Source organism: Apis laboriosa, unplaced genomic scaffold (genome assembly GCF_014066325.1).
Source record: "Apis laboriosa isolate Shangri-la unplaced genomic scaffold, ASM1406632v1 scaffold34_cov151, whole genome shotgun sequence".
Classification (NCBI taxonomy): domain Eukaryota; kingdom Metazoa; phylum Arthropoda; class Insecta; order Hymenoptera; family Apidae; genus Apis; species Apis laboriosa.
In genome coordinates this window covers 2,445,297-2,465,170 of record NW_025222928.1, presented here as the reverse complement: position 1 = coordinate 2,465,170, position 19,874 = coordinate 2,445,297, and the positions used below count along the sequence as shown (strand labels likewise).

General features: G+C 29.6%; 1 protein-coding gene across 13 annotated transcripts in view; it reads left to right on the top strand.

Annotated features, from left to right (window-relative positions):
- The window catches only part of LOC122715039 (nuclear receptor coactivator 7), a 192,563-nt gene that overhangs the window by 157,932 nt on the left and 14,757 nt on the right, over window positions 1-19,874 (top strand). For 11 of the 13 annotated variants that reach the window (XM_043936931.1, XM_043936934.1, XM_043936929.1 and 8 more), the window contains 3 exons: window positions 470-632; window positions 6,630-6,861; window positions 8,671-8,757. In XM_043936931.1, coding sequence (XP_043792866.1) covers window positions 470-632; window positions 6,630-6,861; window positions 8,671-8,757 — 482 coding nt within the window. The remainder of the gene's footprint in view (window positions 1-469; window positions 633-6,629; window positions 6,862-8,670; window positions 8,758-19,874) is intronic. The other 2 variants (XM_043936928.1, XM_043936925.1) reach the window with 1 other exon arrangement.

The window sequence follows — 19,874 nt, the reverse complement described above, 5'->3', positions numbered from 1 at the left end:
ATCGATACAATATGGATTTTTCATGGCTGTTTTCTCACTATATTTTTGCTCATCTGTATTGTTGTGCCCGTTTTCTCGTGTTTCTAATCTATACTGTTTCTAATACAATTTTGTCGATGCTCTCGCGATCTCATTTGTAATATTTAAACAACTTAATTTCGATTAAGAGAAAATATTGTCTGCGATATAATTTAATGCGATGCTTTTAATTTGAAATATTTTCTAGAAATGAGCTTTTTGCATATTGTCCCTTATTTTTTTTTTTCTTTTTTCTTTCTATATTTATAAACGAAGTGTATTCAATATCTAAATATTGTGTGTCTTGTCGGAAGATTGATTAGAAAAGTCGTAAATTGATTAGAGTATCGCATAATTATTACGAATATCAAATAAATTAATTAATAAGATAATCAATTATCGAAATAAAAAAATCGTATGCATTAATGAATCATTTTATTGCATTATTTAGAACTTATACCACGACCAGCCCATTCTTGCGAGGATCCTCCATTGTACCTGAGACTGCGAACCGGAAGACCTAAAGATAAGAAAATTCCACGCTCGACGCCTATTATGAGCTACGGGAAAAAGAAATTACGGCCTGAATACTGGTTCAGCATACCCCGTAATAGGTAAATAAAACATTCTTTTCTTTGGGGAAATTATTATGATACATTTTATTTTCTCTTCTCCTTTTGAAAATTTCATTCAATTATAAAAATGTTATTATTGATCTTAATACACGGCATAACCTAATTTCATTAGATATAAAAGAAGATGAGTAAGATATTTTAAAATACATTCTTCATAAAATATTATCAAAATTCTATCATTAATAATTTTAATAATTTTCTAAGAATTTAAATAATTATTCTAAATTCAAATTATTGTTAGAAGATGACAGATATATTTACTTTTTAGAAAATTCATCTAGAATAATATCATAATATGTATTTTAAAATTTTCATTGTTAGTATCCTCAATACTCTCAATTGTCTGTCTTCAGTTTCTGTCGATTTTTTTCAATTATTTCTCAATTATCACAAAATTTGTGAAAGATTTTCAAGAGAAATTAAACAAAAATCATTATCTATGAATATCATTTCGCAGATACGTGTTTCTTTACCTTTATTTATATACGCGATTTCCGCGGGATCCGAATTTAGGAACCGGAAACGGGAATGAATCAATCGTTTTTACGGCTAACTAATAAAATATTCTCGTACAACGTTTCCAAGTGAGTAATTCTTGCAAGATCGTGTTTTATTTTTGTAAATTCACACCTCATATCACATTCGCAAGCTAGACCGGCCAAAAAGTAAAAAGAGCGAAACACGTGATTCTCTGTAAGAGCGGCAAAATAGGTCTCGAGAATCGTGCTTGCTATTTATACGATCGCCTTGCGTTTTATGTTCGTCAACTTCAATGAAACGTTCCACGTTCTTCATTCTATTTTATTGATTCGAGATGTTTGGACAAAACTTCGATATAAACTAATAAAATTCTAAGATAAATGATAATGGCCGCGTTATGACATCTTGTAATCTTTGCTCGACAATTGTCGAAGGTCATGTGTGAAGATATATTCTGTTTAGCAATCGATTTTAATACGCAGACAATAATCTATATCAATAGCAATTCTTCTTTTATCAATTTTTATTTTCCTATTAATGTTGTAAATTCAAATTGAATTTTAATTTGCATTTAGTTTATAAATCTAATTTATGATAATTTTATGATCACTATTTAAATTTGTATTTGAGTCAAGTAAAATATAGATATATTTTATCTTGTTTTTCTATGATGAATTCAAATTATTATTCAATCAATTATATTAACATTTTTATTTTTTATTTTTACCCTGATTATTCATATATTATATACACATATATTGTGATGAATTATACGGATAACATTAAGAAAATTTTCTAAAAAAATCTGGAACAAATTGTAGACGAGTAACAATTAATTGAATCTATTTCAAGTTTTCAAGATTTTTTTATTTTTAAAATTCTGAAATGAATTTCAAGTCATCATCACAATTTTATCATTTTTGAATTCAAATAATTATACACTTGCATGCTCCAAATCTTACTCGCAATCAATGTAAAGAAATATCGAGTTGAATCTTCACAGTAGTCGAACATGTTTCAAGTTAACCATCCATTCATTACTCGAACGTCTCTCGAGTTAATCGAGCCGATCTTTAATTAATATCCAAGTTGAACACGTTACACGTGAGAAGTAAGCGCGAGAAATCACGTGACATACTTGACGTATCATCGAACGTGCCTCCATAACTTTTCCGCTCGATGCTCATGTTCGCGATACTAGTCTGTTTGCGCGAAGAAAACGCATCGGAGACGCGCCACGTGTCAGTTGAAAAAAAAAAAAAAAGTCGTTTCTCCTTCGTGAATTTGTCTTTCTTTCTTTCTTCTTTCTTTCTTCTGTATTTATTAATAATATATCATCGGGATCAAGTTTGATTGACTTAATTGAGGAGCTTTTTGGGAAAAAGGCATCATAAGAAAAATCAAAATTAACTGAATTAAGTAAGTTTAAAATATATATATATATATATATATATATATATATATATACACATATATATTTCTTGGCTATTATTTTTTTTTCAGAAAGCTCCTTATTATGTGTTTTATTTATCGAAAATTTGGTAAAACTTAGGTTGAATGAAATTTGAACGAGCTGAACTATTATTTTATCGAAATGTCATATGATGATTGAATTATACATTTATCGAAATTATCTGTTGTAACTGGTGAAGAGCGTCATTGAATTTTTATTATATAAATTGTTTATCGCTCAACAAGTTTAGATAAATGAAGTTCTATTGCGTGACTAGCATCATTCTTAATGTTGTCATCAACAATTAAAAACAATAGAATATATAGTTGGTCAGAAAAAAATGATATTTTAGTAAAAAAGAAAGCAATTTTGAGTTTATCACACAATAATCTATTAATTTAATTTGCAATGATAATTAAATATTTTGCACAGAAATTAGATAGTTTTGTGTGAATTCTTTTGTTAGCATATATGATAATTGGAATGAACATGTTAATAGTTTGTTTGCAATAATTGAATTATCATTACGTAATAAATAATAATATGCTATTTTAATTTCCTTTACACAAGAGAAGAGGAATAATGAATTCAAGATACATGTATGTACAGTATAAAAAAGTGATGAGTATAAGTATTTAGAATGTACATAATATAAAATTTAGATAACAAATCTTTAAAAATGTAGATAATTTTTTCAGAATTATTGTCTTGCCCAAGAACAATTATAGTCATTTAAAAATAGATTTTCAGTTTGAAATAAAAATAAGAAATCTTCGAATAGCATCATGAGAATCATTTTATAGAATTTTTTCATACAAAATTTAAAAACTCGGAACGATTCTCTAAAATTTTAATTAAATTATTATTCTCCAAAACTTTGAGTTTAACTTTCTAAAATTTCAATAACATTTATTATTATTTCCAAAAAAATATTAACAATTCTAATAATCATTCTCAAAATCCCAATCAGAGAGTTTAAGGTTAATCTTTAAAATTACCACTCACCAAATCTTTATCAATTCAAATTCAGACGTAAGAAAAAACTTGCATTAAACTTTAATCGTTATTACCTACCACACCAATGATCGTCGATTTGCAATCGCGTCTCAAATCCGTCATACACATATCTGACCTAGTGAACACGTTCATATAACAATAAAGAGTGTTGCACAGCGGGAGAAATCGAGAGAGAACGGTCTGTGTTGGTCATCACGCAGTCAGAGATTAGGTAACGCGTCGAAGAAGCGTCTAACCTACGCGATTCACGTTCTCTCTTTTGCATACCGTTGATCTGAACTGCCGTTTAGAATAACATCGTCTTGCACCGAATGGTCATTGGAAATTGGAAAATGTTTCGTTACACGAAACATGTGTACAGAGCAACATAGTGACGTACGAGTTGACGCGATAAGAAGAGGTGGAGGATAACGAATGCGTGTTGATTAGATAATTCGTTTAGATTCGTTCTCGAAAGACACTAGAGAAGGAAGACATTACGTGAGTTATATCGGAAATGAACTGAATAATTTGTAAACTCTTGTGATTGTCTTTCGAATAGAAGAAGAATTTAAGAGTTTTAAGATTTTTTTTTTTTTTTTTTTTAATGAAATAGTTTGTTTTTTAATTAGAAAGAGGAACATCTGATTGCTTTTGGTGTAGAATAAAATTTGTAAAAAGGAAGTGTTTATTTTTTTTTTCGTGTATTTGTTAAAGGAATAATAAGTAATAATTAATTTTGTAATAGAATAATAATAATTTGATAATAATATTGTGTTGGAAAATATATAAAACTAAAAACTATGAGTAACATATCTTAATTTGCATTTTATAATATAATTTAGATAAAATAAAATTTTTCCATAATTGTTATCAATTTTTTAATGATTTATTTATTATTTTTTTTTTTATAACATGTACACTTTGATAGTAAGCTATTTATTTTTTAATACAACGTTTGATTTTAAATATCTATTAATATTTTATTACTATTATTATTTATTATTTATTACTATTTTATTAGTCTTTGTCATCTATCTAAATGATTATTATTATAATAAAGTTGTTATGTGCCATTAAAAAAAACAATAACAGGTGACAATGATACGAATTATCGTAAGGCGAACAATCGAGTAGATAAAGTATAGGCAAAGTCGATAAAGTATTTTCGTGTTCAAAGTTAAATTTAACCAATCAAAAAACTGTTCTATTTTTATATGCTTTTATAAACTGTTTCGATTTCTATATTTTGCAAGAAATATCGTAATTTTTTATAATTTATAATATTTTATATTAAATATAATAGATATTTATAGAACAATTGATTCACATAAAAAAAAAAAAAAATTAAAATTTCACAGTAGTTTGCACAGTAGTTTGCACAGTAGTTTACGTCATCACAGGTAATTATAATGAATATACATAATTTCCGAATGATTCACTCGTCTAATTCTTGTACAGTCTACCAACACAATTCTAACAAGTGTCTCTCAAGGGTCCTCATCGGTTGCATCACGTTCGTATTATTTTGTAGCCTGTTGAACTTAAAATAAATTCTAAAGAATATTCGTGATCACGATAAATGATATTACTTCAGTGTACAAAATTGTGTTTAAAAATCGTGTGATAGAAATATCAATTTATAAAGTTTAAACATCATTTTGTACAGTCGACTCTGACAAGTGTTTCCACGGGGTCAACATCAGTTGCATCACGGACACTTTGTATTCGATTCTAATAACTATTTGATCTTAAAATAAATTTGAAAGTAAAAAATAATAAAATTTTCAACGTATTTTTCAAATGTGTGTTTAAATAAAATATGTGATATGAATATTATTATCAGAATATAAAAAGTTTTAAGCAAGTTTGTTCAATTCGATTGTAGCTAATGTTTTACGGGGTCACCATTACGTACATCACGGACTCTTCTTTTTTGTGATTCTAAAATAAATTCGAAACTATAATAGTTCAGTGCTCAAAAGTAGGTAAAAAAATATTAATCAAAGTAAATAAAGATTGCAAAATATTTTGCAAGACTCAGAAAGGGAAACGAAGTGTTAGAGAGGAAATAGGAAACGACCTTGCATGGTCGTCGACGTTTGAAGCAACACGGTGTATATCGGTTAGAGAAAGTCAATTCGATCTTGATAGAGGTGCTCGAACGTGAACGTGTACGATACCTGACGAGGCGGCAAAATGAATTGGACATTGAGCAGTGTCGGCAACATGATGAATTTCGTGTACAACCAGAGTGTGACGAACACTATGCAGAACATTATACCGTTCGTCAATCGAAGGTAGTTTGATAAAAGAGACTTTTTATTTCTCTATATTCACGTTGAATGCATTCTTTTAAATCTGAAATTTCGAATGGCTGGAAACGTGTATAGCGCTGGCCTTATATATCGATTAAAACTTTGAAATCTAAGAATTTGAAATAAATCATCGGATTAAAATTTGAAAACACACGTTCATTAGAAAAAAAAATTGTAATCAAAAGCTTATTCGAAATTATTATTATTTCCTAATTCTAAGAAATAATAAATTACTTTATTTCAAGTTATTTTATTTCTACAACTTACGATTATTTATTTATTCAATTATATATGTACCACAACTTGTTTATTCGAAAACTTTTCTTAATGTTCGAAATTCTGTATAATAACGAAAAACAAAAGAAAGAAATCTGCTGAAAAGAAACATCATTTCATCGTTATCAAAACCCACCCAAATCTCAAAATTAATTCCAACGTTTCCCATAAATAACAACCCATAAAACTCCATTCCTATTACCTCGTGCCACGTTAAATTAAATCAGACATAACAGAACAGTGTATCGGAAACAATGCAAGGCAAGGAATCGATGTTACGTAAAACGATTATCGTTATCGAAGCGATACGAGTCATTCGTAATTTTTCTATATTTGCTTGATAAAAGACACGCGATGTAAAACGATTATTTGAGAAGGGAGGGGGTGGGGAAGTAAAAGAAAAAAGACCGTAATTCTGTCGATTAATGCGAAGCGTGTTCCTGTTATTCGCAGGGTAGACGACCTCTACAGGTTCATCCATGCGTGGGTGCCCTCGCTTTATGGAGAGCTCGACGAGAATTATTGGCGGGAACGTGGGTACATCCTGTTGGACACCGACACGGATCTCTCGCCCGAATTATCGGGTGTACACGAGGCTGGAAAAGCAGGGGAAGGAACCACAGAGGAAGGAAAATCTCGTCAAGACAGCGACGAGATATCCGAGCTGACGAGAGAATCATGGGAGGTGAGCGTTTTATTTTATTATTATTATTATTATTGTTTATTTTTTATACGGATATATCTTCGAAATATGTTTCTTTATGGAAATTTTCAAGCGAATCATCAAAACTTTACGTTGGCACGCTGAACTCGCTCGATTATCATTTCCGAACAATTTATTCTGACGAATGATATTCACGATTGGGAATCGTATGTTAAGTCATGCATTAGTAATGAGATTTTTTTATCATTGATCGATGAATTTTAAGTAAAAAAAAAAAAAAAAAAGAAAGTCGTCATAGATAGTAGAAAAATATAGGTTAAAAAATGAGAAATGTAAATAGTGATTATCTCGATGATTCACCTATAATTTATTTTACTTAATTGTAATAATATCTGAAAAATTTTTCTATCCTATTTTCTTATCATTGCTTTTAATATCGTAACAACTGAAGCAATAAATATTTATTATAAATTGATTTTAAGTATAGTTATAAAAAAGAAATCACATTACCTGATTTAACATACTTATAAACTCTCATATTTATAAACCTCATCATTTCCATTATATTATTGCAAACAATAAAATAATAACCATGACTCGTAATGGTTAAAAATGATCTCCAACTTATTACAATAATGCCCGAATAACTGTTTAAATGCATCGGTTTATATATTTTTTTTTTTATGATGCATTCTATAGACACACGCCTTGTCTCGAAATCGGAAATGACTGAGAATTTCAATTCTCAGGATTGATTCATCTCCATAACAATTAAGCAAGTAAAAAAAGAACGGGAGTTAAGTTCTTCTGGGCACTACTGTATACAGAACTCCATTTTGAATAACACATATTTTATTATATAAGTTGATCGTTCAGCGTGATTACGTGTGATCAATCATCGAAATCGACTCATACAAACGCATATTTGATTTAATTACTCTTTAATCATCGGCATTCTTACAATAATTTGAATAATTTCTTTGGCTCATCTCGCTTCGTCTTACGAACGTTTGCCTTATGCACCCAGGTTCGACGCACCTCATGAATTCATCGTTGTCAACGAGTGTTATAATCACAGTTTGGTTTAGTCAGCTTGCGTTAACGCAGTTAACACGTCGAGTAATTCTTCTCTTCAGCTTTTGTTCGTCTTCGCCGTCTTCTTTCCTCTTTTTTCTTTCGTTTCTTTTTTTTTTCTTTTCTTTTCTTTTCTTTTCTTTTCGGTTCCTCATCATCGCGTGTTTATCGATTGGTTGCCCGATTTCGCACAGCTTTTCGTCTTCTTCATTCTTCCACGTTCTTTCTCGCGTCACTTTCAGTGCACAGTGATTAATGTCATCGTCATAATCGACGATCCTCATCCATCGATCCATCGAGCACCGTATGTCTCCTATATGAGCTTTTTTCTTTTTTATGGCCGATTTTTTTTTTTTTTCTTTTTCTTTTTCATTTCTCTGAAACACAAGAGAAAATTAGCCTTAGTGCTTCCAGTGAACTCTCGATCCTTGCATCGATATTCTTCGAAAATTATCGATAGAGAGAATTATTGAATAATTCTCTGATATTCCATTTTTTAATAATTTTTTCTTTTTCTCTTTTTTTTCTCTCTCTCTCTCTCGAAAGAAATCTCGCCTTTTCGAGAAGCTAATTTTTCTCCAAAGATTGTAAAAGTTAAAGTTTATTCGATTACAAAGAATTTTCCCACCGTTCGAAAATCTTTGGTAAAAATTTTTCACGCGCGTGAGATCATGATCGATGCGAGGATGGAGGGAAATCCAGGTGGAAATCCAGGCAAAGAAAGCGCTAAAAACGGCCGATTATATTGGCTAACAGCTGATCAAGGCCCCCTACGTAAAGCTGTACAGCATCCTGAAGACGTCGAGCACATCGGCGGATTCCGAGCAGAACCAGGACCCGGAGGTACCGATTCTCCCCAAATCCTCCGTTCTCGATCGTTTGATATACAAATTAGCCATCCAGATTGCTCGATGTTTAACTATGAAAAAACGCACCTTCTATTTTACACTGTCACACCCTCTACAAGTGGATATACTCGGGTATACTCGGTGCACCATTGTCACGCGATGTTAACGCCTAGCCCACGTTTCAGCGTTTCCTCTCTGCGATTGTTCGCCAATACGCTTTGCCGCTTCACCGATCGCCTCGATAATTTTTCATTGATTTTCTGCAATCGATGAGGAAATCATCGATGAAAACGAATGTCGAATGGGGGAATACATTGAATGTTATTAACAAATTTTCTCTTTATAGGGAAATTTAATCAACATTTAATTTTATTAATAATAAAAAAACAGTAATACGAAACGATAGGTTATATGAAAATGATAACGTAATATTTTAATCGTTATTAATATTTAGATCGTCCAAGTGGAATAACTCGAGTCACTCACTAACTCACTAAATGTTTATATATTGTTTCGTTGTACAATTGTAGTTTTAAATCATTTGTATAAATTTTGAAAGAATTCGAGACGAGGGAGGGGGGATTCTTATTTTAGACTTGCAGAGGTTGGAAACTGTAAGGGTTAAAGGAATGCCGATAAACTTATTAATACAACTCCACTCGATATTTTTAACCTCCAATCTCAACGAGACCCAAGTAAGAAACATCAATTTCAAATCTATTGATCTATTTAGATCGAGGATGAAACTATCCCGACTAAACCGACTTTCTCGTTAGATTATATCGATGATATACTACACGTCGGGACAGAAATAGTCTCTTCATCATCGTTCTTGAACCCTTTGCTTCGGCCACGGTTCCAAAGCGGTTTTAATCGCCGTCCAAATAGCGTTTAACATTCCCTTCTGTATTTAGAATGTCGGTCCAACGCCCTCTCAGGCTGAAATACCTCTGTGTCGCTCGAATATTAAATGCACGCCCTCTCAACTCTCCGGATTCCGCTCGTTGTCTCCTCTCCTCGTTGATCTGGTTTTTTACACCGATTCCCCGCCATAACACGGCGTGTTATATATTTCGCACCATAAACACCGTCGCTACAGATACATTTCGAGAAAAAGTGAAAATGGACCGTTGTTCGCAACGCTGGTTGGTCGTTGTTGTATCAAACGTTTGATACAATTTGATAAAAAAAATTTATATTATTATTGATAATTTACAAAATTTTTCCACCAATATCTCGGTCAGTGGATCGTTCTCTCGAAAATGTTTGCATCAGGAACGTATACGAATCGGAAAGACCGAAAATAACGAGCTTATAACGAAACGTACGTTTAAAAATAATCCACGATTTCTTCGAACTTCGTATTCGATCGACGCGTTTCTCACGCCTAAGCTAAGAAACTCGATCATCATCATAGATGATCTCCCGTTCCGGAGGAAAGTCAATGAAAGAGAATATTTCTCGGATGATGCTGCTCGGTGACCGATTTATTTCCGGAAGGTCGCCCTCACGGTTCGTCCACGTCACTTCTTCCGCTCCTCCGATGTGGTATCGTTTGCCAAATAGAGATGTTCATCGGTCGTAAATTATTGGGACAATAAGAGCTATATGAATCAATCGCTATTATTGAAAGTTAATTGCAATTGCTGCCTATTTTCCAATTCGATGAATTTTTCGATGAATTTTTCGATGAATTTTTCGATGAATTTTTCGAATTGGAAGGGGGTGGGGGGATAGGCGCGATTATCGAGCGTTTATCGTCGTCGATATTCTCGTTACAATGATCGATTTTACAACCACGGGTTGGATTGAAAATAAACAAGTGGCTTTATCACTTGTGTTGTAAGAAAATTGTATAAGAATAATTGTTGGTTCGGCTTCTTTATCTCTCTTTCTCGTGATCGTAATTATCATTTTCCATTAATTAACGAATGAGCAACGGTTATATTTAACTAGTCACCGGAGTTAAAAGTAATTGGAACTCGTTCGAACTTTCTACTTTTTATTTTTTGGTTGAGGTTTTTTTTTTTTTTATTTTTTTTCTTTTCTTTCTTTTAAACTATCGTAAAAATAAAAAAAATATTATATAAAGACATTGCAAATGTGCCAAGATTATTTTCAACGGAGAATCCGTTGACGTCAGTGACAATGGAAATGAAAACAGGTCGTGTAATTGTTCATCTAAAATTGATGCATCTAAATTGAAGGGAAATCTTGGCAATTCGATCGATTTTTTTCTTTTAGATTTCCAAACTTTGAAACTTTAGAGAAATTTATTATTCAATGTAACGTATTTACTCATTCAGTCATTCTTTCCTCCAACAAGTGGAATTCTGGATTTTGGATACTTTGGAATCGTAAATGTACTTTATGAAGAATCTTCAAGAATTATTATCCACTTTTCAGAAAAGATTGAGTTGTGGGTGGTCTTGGCAGGAGGTCGATGTTCTCCATCAATCATGCGTATCATGCCTTGTTTATCGTATTTTTATGAATAGTAATCGTACGGCCGGGCTAAAATTATTGTTCATTCAGCCGTACACATAATTCCCAGTTAATATTGCAATAAACACACGTGATATTTGAGACGATTGCTGTTATTTACAGTGTTATTATTTTTCTATGATAACATTTTGATATAATAATTGAGTAAGAAAAATAAAAAAAAAAAAANAAAAAAAAAAAAATCTTCTTTCACGATGACTTTTCTGTGATTGTTACAAATTAATCATACTTACGTACGTACTTATCCACTGTAAAGAAAGACTCAACACACAGATTAATCAATTTATCTATCTTAATGACTCACCATATCGATGACTATGATTAACGACAATACAATTCCACATTTCAATTTCATTGTCTTACGTTCTTCATCTTTCGCCTCCCTTCGAACAGAAATTTGCACAAGAACGTTCCAAATCTCCTATCGTCGCGTCAGACTCGTATCCAAAATATCAAGAGGGATTGCATAAAGTTGGATCGACGTAGAAGAACACGCGAGCAACAGATGTACACTAGTCAGAAATTTTCCATAGTTGTTTGAAAAACAAGCAAGTAAGCCGATGTTTCCGTCCTCGGCTTGTTTCACATCATGGACCATGGAGGACACATGGAGGAAACGCGTAACCTTCGCCTCTCGGCCCTGTGCCAACATTCCATCTTCTTCGTTCCATTGGCCCCTATGATGCTTTGCTAAAATTGCTCCGTGAACGGAGAAGTATGGCGCCAGCTTGTAACGTATCACTGGACAGTGATGGTTATAAACAATGTGTTCGTTGAAACGTTCAGTTTCCATCTGTTGCTCGCCATTTTGGATCTAGTAACTTTTCTATAGCTTTACGGTTCCCCTTGATTTTGTTAGCGTTCGCCCTCGTGCCATGCGATTTGTGTTACTATAATTATCCATAGATGAGACAAGATTCGTTGAAAATTTGGAAATATTCGAAATTCAAAAAGTTTTATTTTTTTTATGCAACACGAATGGATGAACGAGAATCCTTTGAAAATTAAAAAATTATTTATTATTATTTAGAATTAAGGATATATTTAGGATAGGATTGAATGAATATTATAATCGATTTTTAAATAATTAGGTAATATTTTTTTTTTAAATTTATAAATAGTAGGGATATAGATTAAGAAAAATGTCTAAATATTTGCACAAAAGACATATATAGAAAAATATTTGATCGAGAAAATTGTAGATCCTTGTATAGTTATAAAGATAATGAATCTATTTTAAATTCATAAATTTATTTCAATAACCATTATATTTAAAATTAACAAATATTCGATAACTTATGGACCATTATACATTATCCAGAAGTTATCCATGAAATTGTGTACAAAGATTAATCAAATAATGTTTATACAGTTTCGCATAACAGTGAATTTTTAGAAACTGATTTATTTCGCTAATAAAAATTTAACTAAGTTAATTAACAATCACTTTATCGAATTTTTTTTTTTTTTTTTTTTCTCTAAGAAAAAATTCTTGATGGAATTCTAGATTATTGTAGATCTAAGTTATTTATCGATTGTTTTAATTGATTATCGATTGGCCGAAAATTTGAAATCATTATTTTTTTCTTCTTTTTTTTATATCTATAACCTTATAATTTTGTTATCACATCGAAATTAATATTATAAATGTCAGTAGTAATTTCATTATTTTTTAAAACGTTTGGATTTTATAAAACACATTATTACTTTTAAACTTTTAACTAGAATTTGTATTAAGTTAATAATAATAAACGAAGAACGAAATTAAAATCCTTTGTGTATATAAATTATAGATTAATAATATCATAATATGAAGAGTTATGTCAATTAATAATTTAAATCTTTTTTCTCATCGCATACATATGTTTTGCATATCTAAACGCTTGAAAAACAGAACTGACAATGAACCGATGATTAAGGATAAACAAGATAATCAAGATTATTGCCAGAGTAAATTTCTAAAAACTTCCATTATTTACATTGCTCATCCCTTCTGTAAGAAATATTTGAATATTTCAATGTAGCAATCATTCCAAGGATAAAATGTTTACCCCTCCTAAGATCATTAAATGTTATGACCTGAACTCTTGCTCTTTCTTTAATAAATTGTTCAAATATTAAAAAATATAATAATAAATTTAATAAATTTGTTCGTCAATATTCATCTTAATATCAGTCTAGTTTTAAATATCAAAATACGTATTTAAATACATACGTATGATTTTTAAATTTTTATAAAACTCTGTGGATAATCTTAGATTTTTCTCTTTAGATTTTCTTTAATGAATATCATGCATCTTTAATATTTTATCAATCGTAAAAGCCTTCAAATAATTTGTATATAAAAATTTCATAATAAAAGTTTATTTTATTTATTGATGCAATTAAAAAAAGATAATTATGATGACTCTTTATGAAGCTCTTCAAAAGCTTTATAATGCTCTTAGTCATCGAAGAAATTCCTTAAATTATTAATTAATATATTAATAAAGAACTCTGAACTCGTAATTTACCTTCGAATCTTCAGTACAATTATTTTTGGACAATTTCGCTTTTTCAATCTTTGCAATCAGAGTAGTGTACGTGATCTAGGAGGATCACGTAGGCCACAAGAAACATTTGACCATGATTATCTGTTATTTTCCATGAAATGGAAAAAAAATCTTGTTTGCCTGCCAGCCACGCACACCAGATACGTTGACGATCGTCCATTAATCTCCGTAATCTGCATATGCCGTCCGCTTTAAAGATGCGCCTCGAGGCTCAGAAAATGTGGTCACTTAATTTTTTTTTTCTCTTATCCATTATCCATGATTTAGAGATTAATGAAACGTTCATTGATAGAATAAAAAATGAGAAATTTTTATCATTCTTTGTATTATTCTTCATTGTTGTTGTTATTTTTTTTTTTTTTTCTTTTTCTCCATCTGTTGATCGTTGATGAAGATTCTTATCGTGAAGTTTGCATTTAATGGGATATTAAAGTCGCTATTATATATATATATATATATTCTCTTACGAGTTTCTATTTTGAACGATTTTGCGCATCTGTTATTCGGCCTACGCGTAATTGTGCGCTATCAATATTATTCACCGGATACGATAGACAATATTTTTCAGTCGAATATTCATTTCTTTTCTTCCAATTTTCTCTATTTTTTCTTTCTGAAAATTTTATAAATAGTTTTGTATTTCTTTGTTTCTTAATAGTTTTTATATATATATAATTTTTTCTTTCATTCTTTTTTGAATAATTCTATACGTATGAAATATCTATAAGAAATTCTTTTTTAAAATTATTTAAAAATTATTAAATAAATTCGAGAGATAGATAGTACGGGAATAGTCTCATTTTATTATATGACGTTGCAAGATATATTTTGATGATATTTTAATAGATATTATTTCATCTCGAGAAATCTTCGACGTGTGAGAAACACGCGCAAAGAAACGCTCATTAAGTTTTCAATGAAAAAAATTATATGTCTTGAGATATAATTTGACTTGTTAACTTTTTTTTTTCCCCCGTTAAACGTTCCTTCCACTGTTGCGTACTATTCACAGAGTGCAAAAGGTGATACGCATATACTAACAAACAGGTTATATTATTTATATAAATTGTTCCATTATCAGTCCAACAAATACTTGTTAAGAAAAATATTGTTCATTCATAAAGTAGAAATTTCAATTTATATAATATTTATAATTATTAAAAAAAAATATTAATAATATAAAATTATTTATAGTTAAAAGTGACACATATATTTATTTCAAAAGAAATTTATAAATAAAATTGTAATTGCAAAAAGGTGAAAAGTCATCACTATTGAAACAATCTTTAGAACGAATATCTTAATAAATATTTAATACCAAAAATGCGAAATATCTTCGAATATAAGTAATTTTCCGTATATCCAATTTATATAAATTTGCAATATACAGTCGACTGTATGTTTTATCAGCACATTTAAAAATGGAATAAACAATGATTATTGTTTTTTCGTGATTTCATTGAATCAAGACTTGATTAATAATTGAACTTATGTCAAAGATCACACCTTATACGAAAGTACACATCATATTTGACGTAATATTCAAAAATTAATACTGTCGATAACAATGGATTTATATGTATGATCGTATGTATTGAGGCATGTGCGATACGATTAAGAAGTGAATATTTTATTGGATTAAAACATGTGTAAAATTTACGATAAACAAATTAACTTATAACATTTGTTACAAATATTAGTAATATGGTTCAATGACTCATCCTGTTCGTGTAATTGAGGATACAAAAAAACACGATGTTAAATTACAATGAATATATTTGGTTATGATCTCATTATTCGTCGTTATTTATATTTGCTTTATATTATATACATATTTATATTCTTTCGATTTTTGGAAATCGAATAAAAAAAGCGATAAGTTGAATTCGTTAATGATTTTATAAAATTTCATTCTTTCTATTTTAAAATTATTATGTTTTTGAATTGTGTTTATTAGAAGGAAAATCAATGATTTTAAAAAAATTTAAAAATTCAAGAATTGACTTTAGTTAAAATACTGTTAAATTGAATAATATTACGAACGATAAACGATAAAATAAAATTGAATAGAAATTATCGTATTGAACGAAAGGAATATTTATTATATTGAAGACGAACGTGACAGTATGCACGTTGAACATGTAGCGTATGCTATTAAAAGATTCATATCTTTGAAAGAAATGTTATTTTAAATATTACAATTATTCCTGAAATTTAAGCTAAAATTTTTCTTGGTTATATAATTGATTCAATAAAAAGTAAATATAATTTTATTAAGTATAATTTGAAATTCATTTTATCATTTAGTATCTTTTTTGTCATTCGATATAAATTTTTTATAATAATATATAATATCGTTCAAATAACCTTCAATATTATAGAATTTTTTAAATAAAAAAAAAAGCTTTTATTTCTGAATTTTTTATGAGATAATCATTGAACAATGAGATATATTTCATTTATTTTTTTGTCCAACAAAAAATAGGTATCTTTAAATTTAAAATATAAATTCAAAAATCAAATATATTTCCACCAAAATTTGTAATATAATTGAATAAATAAAACAGCGCGCGCACCGTAGTTAGCACGTGCTGCGCAACCGGTCTGCGCATTGTTACTATCCCCTCTCCACCACGCCTTTCTCTTAGGGTATTAGACTTACCCCGAAAGCACGATACTACAGTGTTGCTTCAGTCTTTGGGAAGTGAAGCGTGCATTATATGAAGTGATCGATTTACGAAACCAATCGAAATTAAAGTTAATATCGCATCTGTCAATACAATAACTATTCTGAAGAAAAAGACAAATCGAATCGACGAACCTCAAATTCGAAAGAATTTCTTTTGACAAAAATTCTTTTTTGTCTGGAACAGAATTTTCAAAATATCATAAGTTTGCATAAGTAGAGATATATTGTATTATCGTCTTTGGCAATACATCGTAATACATTAAAATTCGACGACACGATCGCGTGTATATTTTCAACGTGCTCTGTAACACGGGTTGATCCGTTCGTTTCTAGAAAGGTTCACGCGACGGTGACTGATCGAACTATAGTGAGATCTTGGACCAGTGTTTAAACACGAAATGCATAAAAGCATAATGTAAATTATTTTTTTCGCGACGAGAAACGAGATAGAGAAAATTATAACGGAACATAGTGATAAAGATAAAAAGACGGAAATTGATATTCGAATTCTACGTCAAAGGCGAAAGAATCTAGTCAAAATGCCGAGACCAAAGATTCCCAATCCTATCGCTAAGATTTCCAAGTTTCTCAAACAGAAGACGAAGGTAAATAAAATTTTTGTTATTTGTTTTCTTGCGTTTTCAGAAATTAATTTGTTTTATATTTTTGTTTCTATTTATAAAAGATAATGATATCATTTATAATAAAATAATGACATCATTATCAATATCTAAATAAATTTCTAGTAATCACGAATCGTTAATTGAGTGTTATAATAATCCGTCTCTGATGTGATTTTAATTAACTTTTCTTCTTATCTAAAAAATATTTTTAAGAAAAAAAAAAAAAAAAAAAATTTCAAATTGAATTTTAAAATATACATAAGAATTACTGCCGAGAATAAAATTTTTCTGCAAATTCGACCTCTTAGTTATTTACAATTATAAAATAGAAATTTATTCCAATTATATGATAATCAAAGTTGTGTAACAACTTAATAAACAATTCGCTTGATATACGCAGTAATTCTTATTTTGCAAAAAATAATATTGAATTATCGATAAAACACGTATTCAACTCTGTGTTGAATGTCTGACAAACATCGAAGATAATTTTCTATTATGAAAGGTCACTATGAATCTCTTTGGCGTTTTCATGAATCCCGGCAATTCACCACACGTGTTCCTAACAGCTGACTTTTGACTGACTTTTTCCCTCGATATGTATACCATAAACCATCGTCATGGTTCCTTTCGTGCCACATGCACAAATTCATCTCGGTTATCCAAGTAAACAGACCTTTTAACTAGTTCTAGATAGTTTAGAAATGATTCTATGGCCTGTGTGAAATTGTTCGATCCATAGGATAAGAACGCATAAAATTGATCCTTGATTTGGATATTTAGAACAGTTTATTAAACATAAAACATATTGCATCGGATATTATAAGGTTGAGTTAATTTTAAATTAAGATTTGTTTGTTGTAAGGAAAATATAATAAATTGTATTTTGCGTTTTAGAAATTTTGAAGTTTAATTCATGCTTAAGAAAGTTTCGGATTTTTATTTTTACAATTATTAACATCGATGAATTATGGATCCAAACAAAATTTCAATTATGATCAAAGAGATCTTTTAACAAGTTGTTGGATAATAAAAATGTTAGTAATTAACTGTAAATTTTCTCTGTAAATTTTTAGAACATTTAGAAAGTTTCTTTGAAAGTTTAGAACATTGTGCAAATTTTAGACAGACAAAATAGGGTCAAGGATGGTTCAAAGTGTACAAATGTTCCTGGTAAAATCTGTTGATTTTTTATTAAGATAAAAACGCGATTATGTGTATATTTACTTTCACCATACTGTTTTATTTATAATATAAATTTATTATTTATAATCTAATATATAATTATATTTAAATACATCATAGACCGATAATGTGTTAAGCATGTATTTTTGTTACTCTCTTGAACGTTTTAAAAATATTGACTGTTATAATATTAGTTTTGACGATCGTTTACACATCTTTGTGGATTTATTAGTTATTTTTTTAAATTATTTGACATGTTTCCTATCTTCGTTTAGTTTGTTAGGGAAGATTGTTTAAAGAAAAATAAATTTAAGTCAACGCTTACAGCATCAATTGCGACAGGCAATATTCCAACCGGATAAACTTCTTCTTTTTATTCGTTGTTGAAGCGAAACAGAAAAAGAAGAAACTACGAAGAATTCAATACGATAGTTTTTTTTACGATTGAACAATATCGTGTAAGAAACTTTCTTTAATTTATTTTCGTCATTTTATCAAGAATCAAAAATTTTCCATAAATGTTCACAACATTCAAAAACATATAATAAAATTCATCGATTTGGATCTCGATTCAAACAAAAGAAATATAAAAATAATTAATATAAATAATTAAATTTAATTTTACTCAAATTTTCAATCATCAAAGACTTAATAATTTCCCATAAAATAACAAGAATCCACCAAGATCCAAATGATCTATCTTATTTCCAAAATCATTACCAAGTTCAAACATAGTTCCACCAAAATTGTTTATATAAATGTGTGAATATTGAATCAAAGAATTATCTGTTGACACACAATAATAATAATACGCAATTGCTTTTTAATAGAAAAAAAAAAAAAAAAAAAAAAACCAGTTCTTGATTATTTACACGTACGATCCTTGGCCGCACCTAAGTCCACCTTTCACAGAATCCAGCTTCGTTCGATATATGGAATCGAACTCGAATCCGGTCGATCCCCGACGAAAGTTATGCAATAAACGATACAGCCGCGACGAATGTAATACGCGTAAAGGGTGCGGCCTATGATGGGAGTTCGATCGTGAAGAGGGATGGTTCCTCGCGCGAGAAATAAATCTTCTATGTGACAGAAAAATAGGATGAGAAAAATGAAAATAGAAGGAGAGCAATTTCCAACGTGAAAAAATGATTTATAATATCGAAAAGATGTAAGGAATTGAGATTAGAATGGAGTGATTGAAAATGTTATTCCGCTAATAGTTATAAAAATGAGTGGTGTAAAGTTTGCTTGTCTTGAAAAACGATTTTTCTTGAAAAATTTTAGCAATTTCGTTTCTTTTTTTCTTTCAATCTTATCGGAAGACTTGTTTTTTTCTTCAATTATTCACTCTTTTTCAATAGAAAATAATTTTAGAAAATCTTTAGATCCATGAGTTGAGATTTATTAATTTTTTTTTTTCAGTTAAATAATAATTAATTGAAAAAATAATTGTAGTATATTGAACATGAAAGAATGTTTCGTACCTTTTTCAATTTCTGAAATTTATTTTTTTATTTATTTTTTCAATCATCCTTCTCTTATGTTACATTGTATT